General features: G+C 48.4%; 2 protein-coding genes across 13 annotated transcripts in view; one reads left to right on the top strand and one right to left on the bottom strand.

The window, feature by feature from the left end:
* eIF3a (eukaryotic translation initiation factor 3 subunit a) overlaps positions 1-252 on the bottom strand; it is a 34315-nt gene extending 34063 nt beyond the window's left edge. The window contains exon 1 of the mRNA XM_065433180.1: positions 81-252. Coding sequence (XP_065289252.1) covers positions 81-129 — 49 coding nt within the window. The 5' untranslated portion in view covers positions 130-252. The remainder of the gene's footprint in view (positions 1-80) is intronic.
* A 289-nt stretch (positions 253-541) lies between these two features.
* The window catches only part of hts (adducin 1-like protein hts), a 176146-nt gene continuing 156300 nt past the window's right edge, over positions 542-20387 (top strand). For all 12 annotated transcript variants that reach the window (XR_011511176.1, XM_065433197.1, XM_065433199.1 and 9 more), the window contains exon 1: positions 542-698. The gene's annotated coding sequence lies outside the window, so the exon portion shown is untranslated. The remainder of the gene's footprint in view (positions 699-20387) is intronic.

Below are 20387 nucleotides of genomic sequence, written 5' to 3'. Positions count from 1 at the left end.
AGTACTATGAAATGTGCGCGTCCAAAATATGCCGCAAAAGCGAGCCGTCGCACGACCCATATTGACGCATGCGATCTTACCTCTTGCTCGCTTAAGAGCATTTTCAGGTCGTTGAAAATACGTCGGCATGATGAATTAGACGGTGCTAGATCATTAGGAGCAACTAGAGAAAATTGTTACTTATAAAACACGCCGGAATTGGTGCTTCGCTCCTTTCGGACGTCAAGCACCAGGGGTAAAATGGCGAAAAAGGGTCATGTGACTGGTTTTTCATTCAGTCCGCACCTATTACTTTATTTCAGTGTAAAATGCCTTAAATAATTTAAGCTAGTAAAGAAATAACCTTTTTTTATTATTTTAATGACTACAAATTCAAAAATTTTACTGCGTTTGTTAAACTTATGTTATTTAAGTCGATTATTCGCATTGTTTGTACTCCCGCTCGCTAATTGAACAAACTCAAATACTTAAGCAAGCGAAGTGTTTCAAATATATATAGTAACCAATGTTTTAAAAAATAATGACAAAACAGAGTTAAAATTGTTCAAAGATAGTGTTATTTAGATTATAGAAGCGAGGGTGTGAACACGTTTGACGGAAGAGCGCCGTGCCGCGCCCTGCCGTCCGCTATTCGAGTCACTTTGAACGATAGCTGTTGGGCTCACATTCGTCTGTTGAGAGACTGACTTCATCGAAAGGTAAGGCAGTGCTTCACTCGGTAGTCGAGTTGTATATTTGCTAATGGATTGGATCATTTGCTGCCATCTTTCCAATAGCATCACTTCATCAGCTTGAACTCCTTGAAACTAAGTTCAGGCTTAACCGGAGGAGTTTACAAGCTCTCCACTGGGCATATGGGAGAGGGTGAGAATCACTTCAGGTGGACGGTCATTTTAGCTTACCATGTATACTGATGTCGGGTGAAGAAAAACGTGATTGCTCCTACATTTTTCCACGCCTTGCCAGGAGTGTGGTGAACAAGTTTGTTCGCCGACTTTATACCAAGGCTCACGCGCGTGCGCGAGGCGCGGTTTCGATGGGAGTCTAGCTTTAGACGCCATGTTCCGTTGCTGTCGCGCACGCCGCTTGCAAGCATCTTTGCTGCCGCAGTGTTGGCACGAGTTGACTCCACCAGGGACACTATTCTTGAATTTTACGCACCTGTTACGATTTAGCTGTCTGTTATTTTACAGTTACGTTGGGAGAAACGATGCCTCAGTGTCATTTTCTTGCTCCTGTACATTGCGGTCGATCTACGGCAGAACTGTAAATTTCGACGCTTACGGGTGCAAGATCAAAATTTACGTGCCTAAACATCGCATGCCTGTGCACAGGCGCACTGCCACTGCACAGAATAATCCTGGCGGCAAGCCAAGCAGAGGTTTCGCGGCGTGCCTATTTGCTTGGCATTTCGAACTTTTCCAAAACGAACTAACCTCTGGCGTCTTCCGCAAAATCTCGTGAGAAAGAGACATGCTCGTGATTGGCGCCCGCGAGCCGCTTAGCGTCTTCTCCACGTGCGGTGATGTGCCACGCCTATTCGCCATTGAGGGCCGTCCGTGAGCGGGTGGCGCGATGCCGCCCAGGTGTCAAGTCACACTACCGATTGCGTTGGCCTAAGATGTGGCCATCGATCGTGAAGCTGGTGAAGCTTCGTTTTTTGCAAGGTTGTTGCATTTGTCTATTTTAGCGAACGGCGTGGCTGCCTCCGACAGTGGTCGGCAGCATCGCCGTTTATCGCCACGAAACTTCCATGTGTGCGTGCGTGCGACAGAAAACCTCGTGAGCGGTGGCGAGTAGCAATCAGCTGTCTTGGATGCTTCATTGAATGGTACGTCGATAAAGGTGCTGCCGAGTAAGCTCAGCTCGAGGGTACCGTCAAGTTCCGGTTCCGGTTGCAGTTACCCGTCTTGCTTTTGGCACGGCTGATTTCTCGCAGCGCCAGGCAGAACCGGGGGTAGTCGATCTTGGCATGCTTGTCACGTTCGTTTTGACGACGCACATTTGGTTGTGTAGCTCCAAGTGAAAGCGTGTCGTATCTCCCTACACACCGCCTTGCCTTAGAGCGCGCAGCGTCCTCACAATAGAAATGACTTGTGCGAATGAAGACTGTAAACGTGTGTGGCATGTGTATTGCAGGCTGCGTCACTACTTTTCACTAATGTTAAGCGAGTTTGATACTGTTGAAGTTTAGCTCGAGTGAGTGTTGGTCTTGCATTTTTTAATGTTTGTTCACAAGTTATTGTTGTTTCTCTGTTGCGGAATTCTTTCCCCGTAGCCATAATATTCGCTTTGTACTTCCGAGTCGTGTTGAGCTGACCTTTTTACTTGTAGCAACTTTTCTGTTTTTCTGTAAATCATTACCTGTGTCATTGGCTAATTTCGCAGCCAACGAGTGGAACATCAAACGCAGTGCTTTCTACTAGCCTAGGCCGAGTGTTGTTTACATGTTCACGTGGAGTTTTGAATGTCTTGTTATGCGCCTGTGAGAATTGCGGCACCGCGCGCATGTGTGTGTGTGTGTGTGTGTGTGTGTGTGTGTGTGAAGGGCTGTTTGTTATACTCCTTGTGTGGAAACTTAATTCATGCGACCAACGATTATAAACCTTTTAGTAATGCGTTTAACGGAGTTGCGAAATGTTCTTGCTTTATAACTGGATTCCAACTTTCGCTCGCCTCTACGTACGGGAGCTGTTGTGCCCTTAAAATTATGCAGCATTATCTATAAAAATGGCGGTTTATGTTCAAAGACCAGCGTTATCAATAAGCAGATGAGTTGCTTCAAATTCGGCCTTGAATCAGAATCTGTATGCGACTTGCAGTTGTCGTTCTTTTTCTCCCCCCAACATGTCCTTTCGATATAGACTGGGCGTGGCGCCCTTACCTTAGCTGTTTTAAAAGATAACGGCGTCACCCACACAGGAGGAAAAGGGTGGGGCACTTGTTAGCTGTTTTCAGAAGCCTGCAATTCAATCAAGGGATAATACGATTGGTGCCTAGTAGGGTGCCTATATTTGCCATGACACCGCAATTTATCGATATCGCTTCCTGTGCTTCTGATGACATGGGACTGGCAGCTGGCCTCGGATATCTCACTGTGCGAGTATTGGAGCCCCTTAAATTACACGAATCACTGGGTTGACCAAACCGCCAGTTTTTCAAGTTATTTTAACGTTCCCCCGTTACTACTGAACAGGGCTGGGCAAATATATTGTAGTTTTGTCATGGCGCGATACAAGATACTACCTCAATTATTGTATCCGATGCGATACTTTCCATTTGTATCTTAAGATACTTCGATACATTGTCAAATTTCCTATTATAGACCTGTATAATGTAGCAGCGAATGTATGAAATCTACTAGACACAAGGCAACCCCATTTTTGCATTCTTCAGACTTCGTAGCAAAGAATCACGCAAGAGAAACTTCAATAACGACACTATAGCGGCATGAGGACTTGCACGAAAAACACTGCACGCATTGGCGGGCAGTGGCTACGTTGGCTACGAGCAAGTGTTATGGCACCGAGGCAACTGAAAAACAAAGCAAAAATCCAGAAAACAAAGTCGGCTGCACGCAGACGTTCGCGCGCTTGTTGTCGAGTGAGCACCACCACGTGATCTGTTCCACCAGTAGGGAGGCCTCTGGCGGAAAGATGTCGCTGCCTTTTGTTCAGATGGCACCAGTGTCTGCTTGAGAAGTGTTCAGCCAACGCTTGTAGCTGTCGTGAATTGCAGCGAACACTCTCAGGAGTCTAAAACCATACTAATAATATTTGGGGTTTTACGTGCCAAAACCACTTTCTGATTATGAGGCACGCCGTAGTGGAGGACTCCGGAAATTTTCACCACCTGGGGTTCTTTAACATGCGCCTAAATCTAAGCACACGGGTGTTTTCGCATTTCGCCCCCGCCGTGGCCGGGATTCGATCCCGCGACCTCGTGCTCAGCAGCCCAACACCATAGCCACTGAGCAACCACGGCGGGTCGTCTAAAACGATGTAGCATAGCGTTATCGCTTAGCTGGGTGCTAACACCGCGCAAGTGGCATCTGGCCCTCGACCGGACATCAGTTTGTCGCTAGTGGTACACCAAATTAAGCTGTGTACACACGTTTCTGGGGATACCGAAAAATATATTACCGTGAGCGAAAACGCCAGAGTGTGCACTAAAATAAGACTGTGGCATCGCCTCCTTGGAGCTCCAGCTTCCCGGGACGTCACAGGTTTTCTTCCTGTCTAGGTTTGTTTATCGATAAATAAATGTTTCAAGCTAAACGAACCTAGGATTAAACACAGGAAAACCGCTGCGCTAAAACGACCCAAATACTAGAGAATGATGTGAATCCGCGACATGCTAGCGTTGCAAGCAGCCTGAGTGCGAAGTTGAAAGGAAATTTGGCCTTCGTTTTCTGCGCTAAATTTTTCAATCAAAGGAAGGAGCATAGTTTTGAAAAAATGTTCCACTAGTCGTAAGCTGATTTAGTCACTATAGTGTCCTTTTAACGTTCAGCGCGACTTGCCACTGGCGCAACGGGCATCCCGTCGCTGCGCTCGTAAGCTATGCGATGTGAAAATAACGTCTTGAGGGAATAAATTACCCTTATATCTGCAACCCGAGGGATCACGGCGCAGCTTCTTCGTCACTGGCGAAAGAACAGGAGGCGCTGACTCGGGTGGCAGTTTTCAGCAAAGGTGGTGGCAGGCACTCGCAGGGAGGTTCTCGTCCGCTGACAGTCAACGTCAACTGAGGTAAAATCGGACACGGCACGCGTCGTCTCATCGGCGCTTCTGGTTGGAGGGATTAGGCGGTCCCTACGCACGATTCTCCGTTCGCAGGCGCGGTCGCGCTTGATGTCGGTGCACCTTAATCGCAACGCTGCTTATTTCGAAGGCCGGCGATGGTCGCATTCATGACCTACCACGCAAGCTGAACATAAGCAGCCATTTCAAAAGGAGAGGGATGGCAGACCAGAAATTATCAGGTGTGAATAGTTCCCTCCCTGTTGCTCCCCCCCCCCCCCCCTACCAAACACACACACACTCTGCTGACTGTCGTTCGGAGGTCTGCAGTTACTCGGATCTTTCGAATACTATAAGGGACAACGACAGAACTTGCTCTTTAAAGGGACACTAAAGGCTAATACTAAGTCGACGTGGACTGTTTAAATACCATTCCAGAAACCTCGCAACGCCTGTTTTGTGCCAAGAAATTACGAGAAAATTGCATCTGAAGGGTCCGAATACCTTTCTCGAAATTCAAATCTCCCGCGACCCAACCGGGGAAGTGGGGACGTTGCCTCCGCCATCACCGCCCTTTGCTGCCATCGGTGACGGCGTTCTACAGACGGCGGTACCGAGCCAAGACAGTCAGAGCGACGGATTCTCCGCTGCAGCTGCTTTTTGGCCAAGTGTTGTAGACCGTTCGGGTATCCCGCGACATCACACGGAAGTTGAATTCTCTGCTACTTGCAATTTGTGCGAGTTTCGCGAGCCAGCAAAACCAGCGCAGCACTACGCGATAACCACTGAAACGCGAAAGCGTGGGCTGCGCGGAGTCGAGAGAAAACGAAACCGGTCGACCGCCCGCGTCGTTGTCTAGGGTAATTTCAATGAGTTCTTTTTTATAAACATGAAATAGAAATGGACAAGTAGCATTTTATTTCGTCTTACAATGCAATACGAGGATGTTTTGTGCAATGAGTGTTTGACCACTAGTGACAGAATTTAACTGAGGACTGCTTTCGTCATCGGGCAAGTATTTAAATTTCCTGGGGGACTCTTCAATCATGTCCCACATTTACCTCAATTTCTCAATTATTAAGGCTCAGTTCGCGATAATATTGACGCTTTAGAGATTCTCGAGCACTAATCTATCACTTTAGCTTGACCTAATGTTTGCCTTTAGTGTCCCTTTAACAAGAGATGTAAATGGAGACTTGTCAGGATGATTCTGGCGCAGCAGAACCGCCATTGTTGTGCAGACTGTCAAATTCCCGAACAAATACGTGGAGGTCTCCTACGTGCAATTTTCACTAGCCGTTGAGTAAGCATGTCTTGTCATAGGTAACCTACAAATTCGCTGTCTCTTAGACAAAACGATTTGTTTTACCCGTCTCGCCTTGTTTAAATTCCTTGATGACGCTGCTCAATGATAAGAGAATTGCCCGTGGCGCCTTCATGCATGCTACTACATGCACCTGGACGTGCTGGTCCTTTTTTTTTAATTTTATTACTGTCATGTGCACCAGATTGATGGTGCTTTCCATTGTCTCATCTACAAGCCTCTCAATTGACACCCATTTACTGACGCCATTACTAATTTAAACAAGCCTTTTGTTGCTGGATAGACTCCGCGGAACTTTTCAACTCACTTTTTTAGAAGTTTGTAATGTTTAATTTGATTCGAATTTTTTGTTATTTCCAACCAATCGACCGTAGTATTGAAATTATGTTGAGCTGTATTTCCGGAATGTCGAAAAGCTGTCTTGCCGTGAGAGGGTGGGGAAGACACTTTACGGTTTTCGCCACAGCTTCCCTGACGCAAGATTTTAACAGCGTCTCATCTTGTATGGTCAATTGTTTATCCTTCAAGAAGGAATACAGTGCATTGTAAATTATTAAAACGCAACCTGGGAAGGTTTAAAGTAACGAATACGGCTTGAGATTAACGGATACTGTTCGATTCGTATTGGAAATTTTGAGCATGTACACATCGCCAAGTTCAATGACTTCCGCCTAATGAGTAAAAATGTGCTGCTGAAAGAACACTTCACCAGTCGAAGCTGGCGCTTTTTCAATATTTATACTTTGCGGGGAAAGCAACGACAAATACGGCGCGTTTGGCAGATACCTGTTGATATATTAGTCTGCCGGCCTTCGCGCCGCATTGAAGCTGCTGTCGGAATACTGGCGAGAGTTTTCGCCTAACGTTAGACTACCCAGAACAGCGCTTGAGCGGTTGTAGAGATCGAGCTCCTTACACTCTTAAGTAAAATTACACCCTTTTGCTACACAACTATAATCATCTGTCTTGTCCACATTTCCTTTCTTTAACGCGGCGAGCCCGGTACTTCCCAGTCACGAACAGCATGCCCGTTATCAGCGTGACAGAGCATTCTCGGCAGGAAAGTAGCGAGCGCAGCATTTTCAAGAAAGGAAACGCAAGCAAGACAGATGACGATTGTTGTGTGACAAGTAGGGTGTACATTTGCTTAAGAGTGTATTGGAAGACTAATTTCTGCGCCTGTGTGGGCATCCGCCTTATACACTCTGACCAGGAGGTAGAGGGTAGAAAACGAAAACATCTATTTATCAGAATTCGAAGTGCTGTGCCCGAATGTGTACAATGTAAGCCTAATCGATAAGACCAGGATGGTACTCTCTCTAGTCATGACCTAACTGAACTAGAGCGCCTTAATGGCCACTTGCTGTAAGGTGCAGCTATGTTTGGTCTTCTGAGGCGAGCCTTCATGAAATTGGATTTGAGCGGCAAGCACCAGTCGTCGACTGTTGCTTGCTGTTGGTGATATATATTCACGGCAAGGCACCATGCGGCATGGAGACTGCGTCGTATCTGCTGGAGCTACGATTTCCAACTAGCGAGTGGACAAAGTCGGGACGTGGTGGGGTGTGTGAAATGGATGGAAGATGAGGAGCAGGAGGAAGGGGGGGGGGGGGGGGGTAAAGGAAGGAAATGCGGTCAAGACAGATGTCGATTATTGTTGTGGGACAAATCCCCAAAAGGTGCAAACTTAATTTTAAAAATTTTTGGGGCCTATATTTGACGTTTCGCCGTGGGTTCTTGGTTTTTTCTTCTTTTCTGCTGGTTATTGTAGGAAGGACGTTAATGGGTGATACAGTGAAAGCTGACAAGAGTGCTAGTTGGTCACTTACAGGATATGCATGGCGCCAAAAAGGGAGAGGAGACAAGGAACTCGCGCTATGTACAGAAACGCAAATTATATCGAACGTCTACTGCGAACATCAGTGCTCACCCGACAGAACATCTGGGCCCATGTTTTGCAACCCTCCCTCACCATGCATCGCACCGAATGGTCGATCCCAGCGATGAACAGCGGCGCTGTCTCGTTAATGACGAGGGGCGAAAATACTGGAAAGTACGACCACTGGTGCCGCATTCCGTAGCGATTTTATTTATTTATTTTTTTTTCAATTATTAGGCCCGCAACGTACGTAGCCCATCCTGGCGAGGGGCGGGGATTCCTACAAAAAGAATTATTTCCCACTCCGCTCACTTTTCTCCTACTTGCACTACGCCTTGGTAAGATGGTGGCTTTCGTTCACTGCGATACGCTACGCACGCACCAAGCTGAACGGCTATAGAGCGTATCTCGTAGTGCAAAGTCCAGTAAATTGTTATTTGTAACTGCTGTTCTGTGCAGAATCGTATCAGTGCGTAATGCAGCAAACGTTCCAGTGAAGTACTTGTTGTTGGGTTAGTCGGTGTATACTTGTACGGTCCCTGGAACATTTTGAACAAATTTTTTAGACGCGTAGGTTACAACTACAGTAAAACATTAGCGCCACATTTTAAGTGAAGCGTCTCATATTAAGAGAGCTACGAACGATTACAAGTTACCCTTCTCCCTAGCCATGCTTTTTCTCATCAGCCTGTTCGCCGAGTGATCGGGGTTAAGCTCCGCCTTCACTGGATCTGCGGCATGTGGCGGCGTCGTGTCGTCTACTTCCGGTTTTCTTATAACCAGCGCGCGAAGCCTCTCTAACCTCTCCCGCCTGGCTGGCGATTCCCCGCAATAGCTATCCAAGCAGTGTGCGTTGCGACGTGCTGTCGCAGCGCCGAGCGTGTGTGGTAAACGCAGGCAAGCTGGGTGTTTCTACGGGTGGGCGGAGGCGTAAACATAAGCTTCCTGCACGGTGCAGCTACCTGGTGGCGCAAAGCCTAACCAGCCAAACACAGAGCTACTATTGCTGTAGCAAAGTGTAAAACATTTTAAACAGGTACGGAGACATTGGGTTCACGATTACGTTCCGGCCTAAAATTTACACCAGCAGCCAAGTAGACTAGGTTACTACTGTATTAGGGCTGTGTTTGTCTGGTCGAGCTCTGTGCGACCAGTTGGCTTCACCGTGCAGGCCGTTCATATTTGTGCCTCCGCTCATCCGGTAAAACGCCCAATCCCCATGCGCTTGCGTTTAGCTGAATACCGGGCACGTTAGAACTCCCTCGGGATAGCAATCCACCGGCGTGAAGTTACGGCCGCAAACTCGTAGATCCTGGCGTCGATTGGATACCAGCAATCCGATGCGCTGCAGCCGCTCCGCTCGTCTGCTGCCTTGCAGAGGGACACGATGTCGCAGCATGACGTATCGCCGATCGCTACGTTTGCAGCCCACAACGCAACAAGGGCAAACCATGGTGCTCGCGAAAAGAAAGCTCGATACCAACTATGACCGCGCAGCTCGTGTCAACACGGAGCACGTTGTAACACAAGAACACGACACGACAGTTCCAGAAGTGCTTGGGCGTAGTGATAAATTGTCGTTCTGTATTCTCTTTATGCTACTTCACTGTAGAAACAAATTAACATTCCAACTATTAGGAACATTTGTTCTTCATAAAGTTGGAAAAATTATCGATGACGCGACTTGCGTAGCCAATTCGATAGTTCGCCCAACTGACGTCAGTTAGGATGGCTGAAAACTCGGGGCGGCTCCGCTGCGATCGGTAGCGATGCACATTTTTAATCCGAAAAGCATTATATGCCCCATCGTGCGAAAATCCGTCGTAGTCGGCTTGACCGAAAGATGGTATCAAAAATAGCCGACGGCGCAAGGTAAGAACACGTCAAGAAATGCTCGTATTGACTTTAAGTTTCGGTCTGGGGACTAGAACCCGGACCTCCCGGGTGCGAGACGACCACGCCTCCCCTGCGCCACGGCAGCTCCACGGTTCTGGCTGACTAAAGCATAAACCCCATGCAAGCGATCTTGCGCGCGACAGCGTCAAGCGACGCGATCGAGATGGCTGTCGCATTCGCTTCGTCGCCTACAAGTCGCACCCCATGCGAGCGATGACTTCGAGCGACGACAACCAAGTGTTGCCGGTATGAGGGCAGCAATATAGGCGCCGAAACTAGCGTCACGCGTGCTTTATAAACTTAAGTTGATGTGTTTTACTGTAAAAACCAGCATACAATATTTCTAAAGGTCTTCCAGTAGGTTCTTTGCACGTATAAAAAGTCAATCGTTGGCTCGTTCCGTGCGACAATCGGAAGCACTTGAGTACATGTACATCCAGTTCCGGCTTCGCGCTATTGGCTAGTCGCTCATAGCACTTCCGGGCGACGAGCGACAAATTCTAGATTTGCAGAACCGAGCAATCGCGCGACAAGACCGAGCGATCTGTTCTAGCGACGGCCCGATCCGTCGCTTTCGCGCATAAAATCGCGCTCATGGGGCTTAGCCGTGTGGCCTAGTGCGTGCGTCATTGTGCACGTGACAACGCAGCCAGTGGGAGGGACGTGGCACCACGTCATGAGTGTTAACATCAGCGCGTTCAAGGCGTTCCAAAGCCTAGAAACCGTAGAACGCTTTCGCATTCCCACACGTAAGCAGCCTTAAGTGTGCGTGAGACGAATTTTACAGTGAAAGCTGTATATGACTAACCTTGACGTAGTACCGTATTTTCTCAATTCTAAGCACCCCCCCCCCCCTCTATTTTCGCGAGAAAGTTGGGAAAAAAGTTTGCATGCGAATCTAAGCACCCCCCTATTTGTTAGGAAGAGCGCGTAGCCAAGGCCGCCAAGCGCGCTTGCTCACTCTGTCATCGAGTCGGAGCCTCGGAGTCCCGAGGTGGAACGGCAGCCGCGGCGCGAGTACGCCGTACAGCCAGACTGTACGGCTGTACGGCGAAAGCTGCGGAAAGCGTACCCATCAAACATCGCAAAGTGGATTTCGGACGCTTGGAAGCGGGTCCAAGTGGACGTTGTGGCCAAATCATTTAAGAATTGTGCTCAATCACAAGTCACTTCGACGGAACGGAAGACGACCTGCTGTGGGATACCGAGAGCGGTGGTTCAAGCCGTGCGACGAACTCGAGTGGCAGTGATAGTGACTAAGCATCCGACAGAAGCGGTGGGTCCACTGTCTGCTCTGATTTTTCTTTTGAATGTTTGCAAAATAAAATCTTATTCCTCGCACCCGTCTCGTCGTGATGTCGCAGCGAAAAGAGGGAGGGGGGAGGGGGGTTATTCCAGATTTTTTCGAATCTAAGCACCCCCCCCCCTCACTTTGGGCATCGCGATCCTGAAAGAAAGGGGGGGCTTAGAATCGAGTAAATACGGTAGTTCTGCGGAAACCCGAAAGGTGGAGAGAATTAATGAAGGGAAAATCAGACATCCACCCGTTCGTAGCAACTGCTACAAAGGAAACACATAATATGGGTTCCTCGAAAGAAAAGCCCGAGTTGAACAAAACTTTTTTCTTCAACTGGGGCTTTTCTTTCGAGGAACCATTTTTTTTTCTAACTCTGAGGCTTTTGTTTCGAGGAACCCGTATGGGTTTCCTTTGTAGCAGTTCCTACGAACGGGTGGATGTCTGATTTTCCCTTTATTAATGACTAACCTTCCGTAATTCTTTCGGCGTCCGGCATCAGAAACTGATCATACGGGTGCAGTGCGGCGGCGCATATGTCGAAAGGCGGAACCGATTAGAACGCTGGCCGTGAACAATAGCGTGGCATCAAGGTTATCGCAGCATATAAGCAGAAGAGGTATCCGCGTTAAAACAGCTGCGTTATCGATGGTGCGGACACGTATAGTTCGTCCACCCGAAGAACACCATGCGTACCAGAAGCGCCCGAGGGAACAGCAACGATAATGTAAACGGCGCCGGCGCGAAACGACCACCGACGGAGAACGTTCCCGCGATGTTGAACGTGAACGCCAATCGCGAGCCCGGGCGCCTCCGAACGAGCAACCACGTGAGACTTGCAACGCAAAAAATGACAACCATTCCACACTGTGAAGAGGGAATGGCAGCGAAAACACTTTTCGTTTGGGAGTTTTGACTGTCGTCACAGAGTGGAATGGTTGCCATTTTTTTAAAACCTTATAAGTTACACGCTGCAAGCGGAGCGCTTGAATCTGTCACCTGATGAACAGAAGGACCTACCCTAGCGATCCGTACGTGTGTACAAAATCAAAATCGTTTCAGGGTGCCTTTAGCGGCATATTGTAAGAAGGCGCAATCAATAAAAGACGCACCAGACACCCGTCACTAACAAGTGCTGCTAAACATCTTTATTCGAAAGAAAGCATATATATAGTACAGTACCCAACGCGCACACGCACTGCACACCTCAGGGTGACTATAAAGGAGGCTATTATGAGAACTACCAAGATCACTTAAAAGAACTACGGAAAGTATGCTCCGCGTTGTACAAAACATAAGTCTGACTTACACAAGCAGTACTTTTTCTTTTATGTAAACGCTCACGTGCCGTTTTGTCTTGCTTCTGCTCAAGATCTTCATCAAATTTCGGCCGACCATAAGGCTTTATCGGGGTGTCTACCAAAGGGGAAAACGGGGAATTCTCGGGGTTGTTGAATTGTCTGGAAATACTCATGGAAAACTCGGGGAATTGGTTTCTATCAAGGAAAATTAGCTGCAATTTTATTAAAAGGAAACGAAAGCCGTGCTAATGCTGGCTCGAGTAACTGAGAGGAATGGTAACGAATCGTCTGCGACGCCGTGGCGTCGGCTGGAGGAATTGCCAGTGTACAATCAGCGACCGATTTTCCGGACGCCCGATTTTTCGGACATGCCCGATAATTCGGATGGCTTCGCGACACGACCACGTACTCCATAGTCAATGTATGAGAACGTCTGAAATTCAGTACGCAACAACACTTCGCCGTCCGATATTTAGGACTTTTTGCCGTGACTGCAGGTCCGAAGCGGCATTAATCAAAGCCACTACCGCCGCTATTTTGATTATCTCACCTCCTCAGACGTGCGCTGTCGCACGCAAATCCGCTGGCAGCCGTAGCCACCACCGCGGCAACGCTAGGCTTAGCTGCTTCGACGTTCGGTGCCGTGTTTTTAATTGAAAGGATTCGCCGCTGTCAGTAATAGCATCGACTGCGCCTGTGTAATCCTCGCTATTGGATTCGGAGCTCGTGGTGCACCGCCCATTGCATAATACCGGTTCTCAAAGGTCAGCTTCCACTCAATACGGCAATATTACACGGTCAAGCATGCGCAAAGTATTGCGGTGAAGCTTAACAAGCGTAGGAAGGGGCAATTGTCATGGGACACAGTATCTACTCCTTAATTATTCATGCATGCACGCGCCATCTCCTGTCACCGTACGACCGCCGATATGGTTAAGTGTGCTGGCAGGGCTTCAGAGCTTTTTCGGGCGTGCCTAGGGTGATTTGAGCCCCTAAGGGCTCTAAAAGGCTTGCATTCATTTTTTGGGACTGCCCGATTTTTCGGACATTTCCGTGACCCCTAGGGAGTACGAAAAATCGGACGTTGACCAAGAGGATGTTTCAAGTGGTCCGTGGGGTGAACGCGCGGCGGAAGGACGAGAACAGAAAGGACTGACGCATTGGGGAATTAACGGGAAAGAAAGCGTGCCGCCGCTTCTTTGAAGGAGCTTAAGCTCAAAGAACAGTTGGCTGACGTCTTCAGGTGTCCCTCATCGAAACCAAAATAAACCCTTTAAAGCAGTGAAACGCAACACTGAGGCGTTGTGCGCGGGCTGAGAGTATGTGAGGACAGTTGAACAGCTGTTGAGACAGAATCTCACATGTGACAAAGTTGGGGCCTCATACCAATGAGCTTGCTATCAATTAATAGAAATAGCTCGTATTTGAGAATGTTGGACTTGATTCGCCATTGGTTCTACCATTTTTTCGAACTTACTCGCTGTGCATTTTCCTAAACCCCTTCTGTTTTCTTTTTGAATAAAATGCATTACTCCTTACTATTTAAACTGGATTAAGCAGTTTCTTTAACATGCTTACTAGAGAGTGACAGCATCGGGTGACATGTCAGCCCATCTTGACATTAAACAAAGTTAGGTGTCACCCAGAGAATTTGGAAATGTCAACTTATTAGACACTGTTTATACTGTGCTAAAACATGTGCAGTCAGTCCCTAAAGGTTTAGCGTGCTTCCTCATTAGATAATTGACGCAGCGAGCCTACATAGGACTTTCCACAAGACAGGAGGGGGGGGGGGGGGTCGTAAACCACCCTGGTGGTGGTGCATCACGCACAAGGTTTAATGTTTTACTTGGCAGCCTATCTTAGCTCTGCCCAGTAGGCAGAGACGGATGGTTGGGCCAGTTTGTTGGGAGCTGAGAACAGGCACTCCGTACCTATTGCCACTTCTTTCAAGTTGTGGGCTCAGCCTGTGGACATCTTGGCCACTCCGCTCACCGGCTCTTGCCTCATTAGACGGTGTGTCCGCTTTTAGCTTCTGTTGCATGGTTACCAGTGATTTTTAGCACCTATCATGTGCAGTGACATTGCCACTGCAAAATAGTTATTGCGATGGCAACCTTTTTTTCTTCGCTTGGTCATTCGAATTGTCACGAGGAATACATTTCGCGTTGCTCTTTTGCTTACCGTTGTTAGGCAGGTTCCTTTCGGAACATTTTCCGTGATTCCCGACCCACTGGCGTGCATTCTTTCTAATCGTAACATATACTATGCGTGCAGGCGGTGAAAGTGATATATTGGGAACTTGGGGCCTGTGTTATGTCTGCGCTGGATGATAAAGCTGTCACATTGCTTGCCATGGATTCGAGTAAAACAGCGAAAATGAGGCGTCGCGCTTAGATGCAATGCAAAATTAAGGATCTTGAAAGCGTCTGTGCGTGGTGTACCGATCACAAGAGCGACACAACGTAACGCGGTGTCGCTTGTATGTCCGGTGCTATACTACTGAGCTCTGCAGTATGATGTACCCCCCTCCGCCAAGCTCTAGCGTGCAACTTTATTCCATTCGGGCGTGCGAGGGAGACATGGTCCATTGAGTCTTTCGTTGTGCGCGGTGCCAGAGCTGAAAATCGGGCGTTCCTGTGTACACACGCTACGCGACACGGCGTCGCACGATCGACGCTCGGTTCTTTTGAGGCGTGCGCGCGAGTGATATCTCGCGATGGTACCAGCGCATCGCTTTTGCGCCCGGCACCGTCGGCGACGGTGTGTGCCGGGCGACGGCTGCGAAGGCCGAAAAGTGTCGGATACCGGCGCAGCTGGGCCAGTTCCTCTCATTGTTCGCCACGGGCAGGTAGTGTTGCCGGCGCGATGATGCGGCGCCTCAACCTGAGCCCACGCCGCCATGTTGGGCGCTGCCGGTCGATGTGCACGAGGCGAAGGGGCCAAACTGGATTCGTGGTCCCTGCCTCCTTTCAGCGGCGCGCCGTGTTTGCGCAGCGCTAGAAGTGGTCGGCTTGCACGCGGGTCACTTGAGGGTGCATGCGTGTCCCGGTTATCGATACTATTCGCGAGTCTTTCGGCTGGTGGCTACTCGGGCCTAATACTTCTACACAATTTCCAGTGAAGCTAAGCGCCGTGACTGCGCGGGTGGGAGTACAAGCAGTGCGTCTGCGATGTCGCATTGCGCTCGTCGTAACGTTTTCTCACTAGATTTCCGAGAAAAAGAAAATTTCAAGTTTCGTCGTCCCGTGCTGCCTGTGATGAGGGCGGGTTGCTTGGTGCAGCTGTGTCATTCGACTGGTTGAACAATTAAACTGTGGCACAGAAATAGAGTAGTAGACGAATGCGGGAAGTGCATATTTGACCAGACATCAGTATATCAGCTATAACTGATGTACATTGTCGTGGCGCCAGCGCTGTGATAGGCTTATGAGAAACTGCTGAGCTTGTTCCGACTGCTGCGTAATGAGCAAGAACCGGCTGTACGGGTCTGTGTCGCTTGGAATCGAGTGCCCACGGGTGTGGCTCTGAACCGGGTGTGTGCGGTTAAACTTGTTCAGTTTCGCATTTTCAGTCAACACGCCTTTCGGATCCATTCATGTGTCGGCGTTCTTGTCGCGCTGTCCGTACGCCGGTCAGTGTCGCTCTCCAGAGACTTACTTGAGGCGCTGTAATGGTATACGTGAGCGAAGCTTTTAGTAGGCCGTCGTTCGGTTCGGCGTTTGATAGCTATGCCTACATCACTCACTGTGCACGACAACGCTGCCAGCTCGCGTTCGCACAACTGGTGTAATCGCTTGTTTTAGACGTTACCAAGAACTGCACAGATAGATCAGCTCGCGCAGCAACAGCGCGGTTTTCAGATGTCGGCGTGAGTTAGGGAACTGGCTGCGCGCACCATTCACGCTGCCTCGAGAGTGGTGCATACCTGCGAGTAGGATGAAAATGGAGGCGCCACTGCGGTGTGGCCGCCCACTGCTACCGCCCGCATAAAATGCGAATTTACCGGGCAATAAAACAGTGACGCCTCGCTTGGTGATTGTCTCTGTTGAAGGCGGCATCCTAGAATGCAGATGAAGTATGGCCCCTCAGTTAAGAACAGCGCGAGCCCTTTCTGGGTCACTTGGCGCTGCGTGCGCTTCCTGTCGGGGAGGCGAATCCTGGGCGTTTTTGTCAGTTGTTACCTTGGCGTCGGCCGAGTGCATGTGTATCCTTTGTTGCGGCCGCCTCGCTGTTCCTCCCGACTTGGCTGGCAGCCACGATGAGAGCGCTCGTGTGAGCGGCCGGACCGGCTCTGGCTAGTTGCTTTCTCTGCTCTAACCTCGTTACATCCAAGACTCCAAACGAGCCTCGGTAGGAGGAACGTCGCGATCAACCAGAATAGTTTCGGCCAACTGCACCGCCGAACCGGATTTGCGTCTGCCACTAGCCACCTACGATTGGCAGCTTCCCGTGACGTTAGGGAATAGAAGCATCGCCAGGTGCTGCTTTTCTCGCGTCCACACTGCATCTATACGGCGGGAGCACAACGAAGAAAAAAGCAGTCCTGCGCTTAGATTCCGGCCACATTAAAAGACAACTCCAGCGTTTTTTACCCATGTTGGGATAATGTTATTTTCAAATGGCGTTGTCCCCTTTCAGCGGCAGGGTGGTTCAATATGCTTAGAAACTCATAATTTTAAATAAGCAATAAACGAGATACGAAACCGAAACCGGCAGCTGCTTTGCGTGACGTCATGATGAGTCACTGACGTCAGATCCTACACTACCATAATGTCAACACGTGGCGCTAACGCCAAAGAAGCGAAGCTGATGTCTCCTGACGACACGGGGAGCTTTTACAAAGTTTCCGAAATAGCGGCAGTTTAAGCGACGATTTCATGGACAGTGGCGGTGTAGTCTCTAATGTCACAAGCACAGGGTGGCCAGTATAAAATCATGAGTCGGGAACGCAACCAATCTTCAAAATTCACTCTCAGGAAAACTACATGACTTGCAGCCATATAGTTTGGCATTGATAATCAGAGTGCAAAAGAGAACATATTCAAAATTTTATTAAGATCAGTAAACATCGAAAAATCACCGGAGTTGCCCTTAAGGATGTCCGAATGGCTGAAATGAATCCAGAGATGCCGAACGCGATATTCTTCGTACCGCAGCTGCAGGTACCGGAAATGACGCCTTGTACAGGCGGTAGCTCCGTTCAAGTGCCCGCACGGCGCTCAGTTGTATTAACCCGGGAATGCGAGCTTGCGCTGTGTAGTAATAGTGAGTGCACACACGAACACCTTACACACGCACGCCTAGATGGTGCGTCGGCCGCTAGTGTTCGAGGTATTTCGCAAAATGTGGAATGAAAGAAATACATGGGTGTTCGTTACGTTTTGCTTCGATGCATAAAAGAGCGTTTCGTCCAAAAAGTGGAACAGTGCATTTTTACAGCAAGTTTGATGACGCACATCTCCAAATTGGTGTCATTCTGGAAGTTCATTCCAAGTGGATACCCCTTGCAAATTCGCCGAGTACAATTCGTAAATTGCAATGTGCGCCGTAAATAAGTAAACTAGTGCAAGTTTTGATTATTTCAATGTGTTTCGATTTCTCGTGCAAGTTATGTCCGCCTCTTCGAGTTATCCAGCTCAAGGACAACAATTATGCTGCCTGCCACAGGCGAGTTTTAAAAATTCCATAAAGCGTAAATATCATTGCTCCATATAGTCACTATACCTGGTGCTTCTACGAAGGTCGTACCAGCGTGAACTTAAACACATACACAAAGACAAATTCGCGCTGCTACGACCTTGATGCAAAACCATAACTGACCCAATCTTTCACCTAAGGTTCTACGAATACTTTAGGTAATATTTAAATATAGCTGTTTTGAAATAAAAGGACGGTTCCTTCAGACATGCCGTCAGTAGTGGCGGCCATGGGGTGACGAGTGATACGGAGTAACTAGTCGCTAATTAACAGAACTCAGTTAACTTTTATACTTTGTTTCAGCATGCACATCGTAATTGAGAAATCGAAGCGACCTCTCCCGTGGCCATATCAACTTTTGGATCTGGAAAAATGCGATTTCCCGGGGAACTCTGGCACGACGAAATTCGGCTCTCAGAGCGCGCGAAACCAAACTGGGAGGCTGCAGCGAGCGCAAAGCCGCGCCCCTCGAGGTGTCGTTCTGCCTGCGTTACCTAACAGCGAGCAGCCGTCGCGCTGCGCCATATATAGTCGTAATCATAAATCTGCCATATGTCCTACGGAGCGCATCATGTCACGCGTTGCAGACGGACGGACAGATTTGCGAGGGAAGTAGCCCTAGATCGAGTGCTTACGTGTTAAAAAACACTCGCTATTTGTGTGCCGAGGAGGGATGATTATCAAGCTAGATAAAACGTTCGCGCAGCGTGGCTGCTTCTAACGCATGTTATACCCCTAAAACACGGACCAAATTTGAAGTAAACCCCCTTTTGAGCCCAGTTTCCTTGAACTGAAACTGACAAAACGTTAAAAAAAGTGTTCCTGGTCATATTGCGCAGTGATGCTACCGCTGCGCCAATTGCACCCAGGAGCATTTACATTTGCTACATTTCAGCCATTTCAGCTAAATAAGAAATCTGCGCCCACCCTGTGGCTATTGGGTTGCTCGGACTTTCGAAAACGGAACTAAGTCCTCAAGAATCGTTCTTCCTCACGATTGAAAGCGGCATGGCGGGGACCTGCAGCTGCGGTAGATCCTCGGTGGACCGAGGCAAGCCTCTCCAATTAAACCTAGATGGTACCGCTGTTTCTTCCGTGACTGTTGTCTATCTTGTCTATACGGGTTGGTCGCTTAGGCCCCGTGGGTGAATCTACGCTAGCGCCAAGGTACCCTTCAGTTACAGCCCTAACAGGAGGGCGATGCTCTAGCGAAATGGCGGCGCACACGATTTGTTTACGTCGTCATGGCAACAGGAACAGCTGTCGCGCAGTGCCTCCTTCCCCTAGCGTTTTTTTTTTTAATTAGGCCGACTCGTTCCGCTCCCTTTCCCCATGCCGAGCGCGCCGCTTGCCTTTTCTTATCGCGCGCGATACGCTGCGCATTGGCATTGCTTGCGAGCTGGCTCGCGGTGCTCCGTGGGCTATGCGATGGCACGCACGCAGTCTTGCCCATACTTATACAATCATGTGCCGGGACATAAAAAAATTCCACTTCCAACGCAAGATCTTTGGTCTCGCTTTATTGACTTCGTTTCCGAAAACAGATTTTTCTTATAACGTGGTTTGATACACGCTCAAGAAATGTACAAAAGTGAAAGGTGCATGACATATACATGAGTACTAAACACAAAAGTTCAGCCAGTGAAATAACAAAAAAACACTATAAAACGTGAAGGCCGTTTCATGTACAGTCGCGGACAGAATAAAATGGACCATGGGATCTCCGAAAACGTTCAATTCCCGAGCAGCCTGTAGCAGTAAGCAGTAAAACTGCCCACGACAACGTTGTTAGCATATTCTAGTCGAGGTCCAAAATGCAAATACCAGATTGCGTTGTGAGGTTGGGGGGATATTCAGCTTTTTCTTAGATTTCATGGTCCGTAATATTCTGTCCGCGACTGTACACAAAATATTTTTATATAACGCCCTCAAGACCAATATATAGACGAGCTTCTGATATATGCACTATGATATTGCACAAAACTGGACGACGTGTATGACATAGTCATGACAACTAAAGAAAGAGAAAACTCACTTGTAATGGCAAAAACAATGACATGCAAAATACCTAAAAAATAGAATAAAATGAAGATTGATAGACAGCCATACAAAAAAAAAAACAAGAGCTTACTTATAGCCCTGCACGAAAGTATATGAAATGCGTGACATCTTCATTACTACTGAACAAAATGAAAGACATGGCAGAACAAAAATAACGTTGTACTGAAAACTGAAATTCACATTATCGCAT

The sequence above is a fragment of the Dermacentor albipictus genome, chromosome 1 (genome assembly GCF_038994185.2).
Source record: "Dermacentor albipictus isolate Rhodes 1998 colony chromosome 1, USDA_Dalb.pri_finalv2, whole genome shotgun sequence".
Taxonomy (NCBI): Eukaryota; Metazoa; Arthropoda; class Arachnida; order Ixodida; family Ixodidae; genus Dermacentor; species Dermacentor albipictus.
The sequence above is the reverse complement of the archived record's forward strand: the minus strand, read 5'-3'. Positions and strand labels throughout refer to the sequence as shown.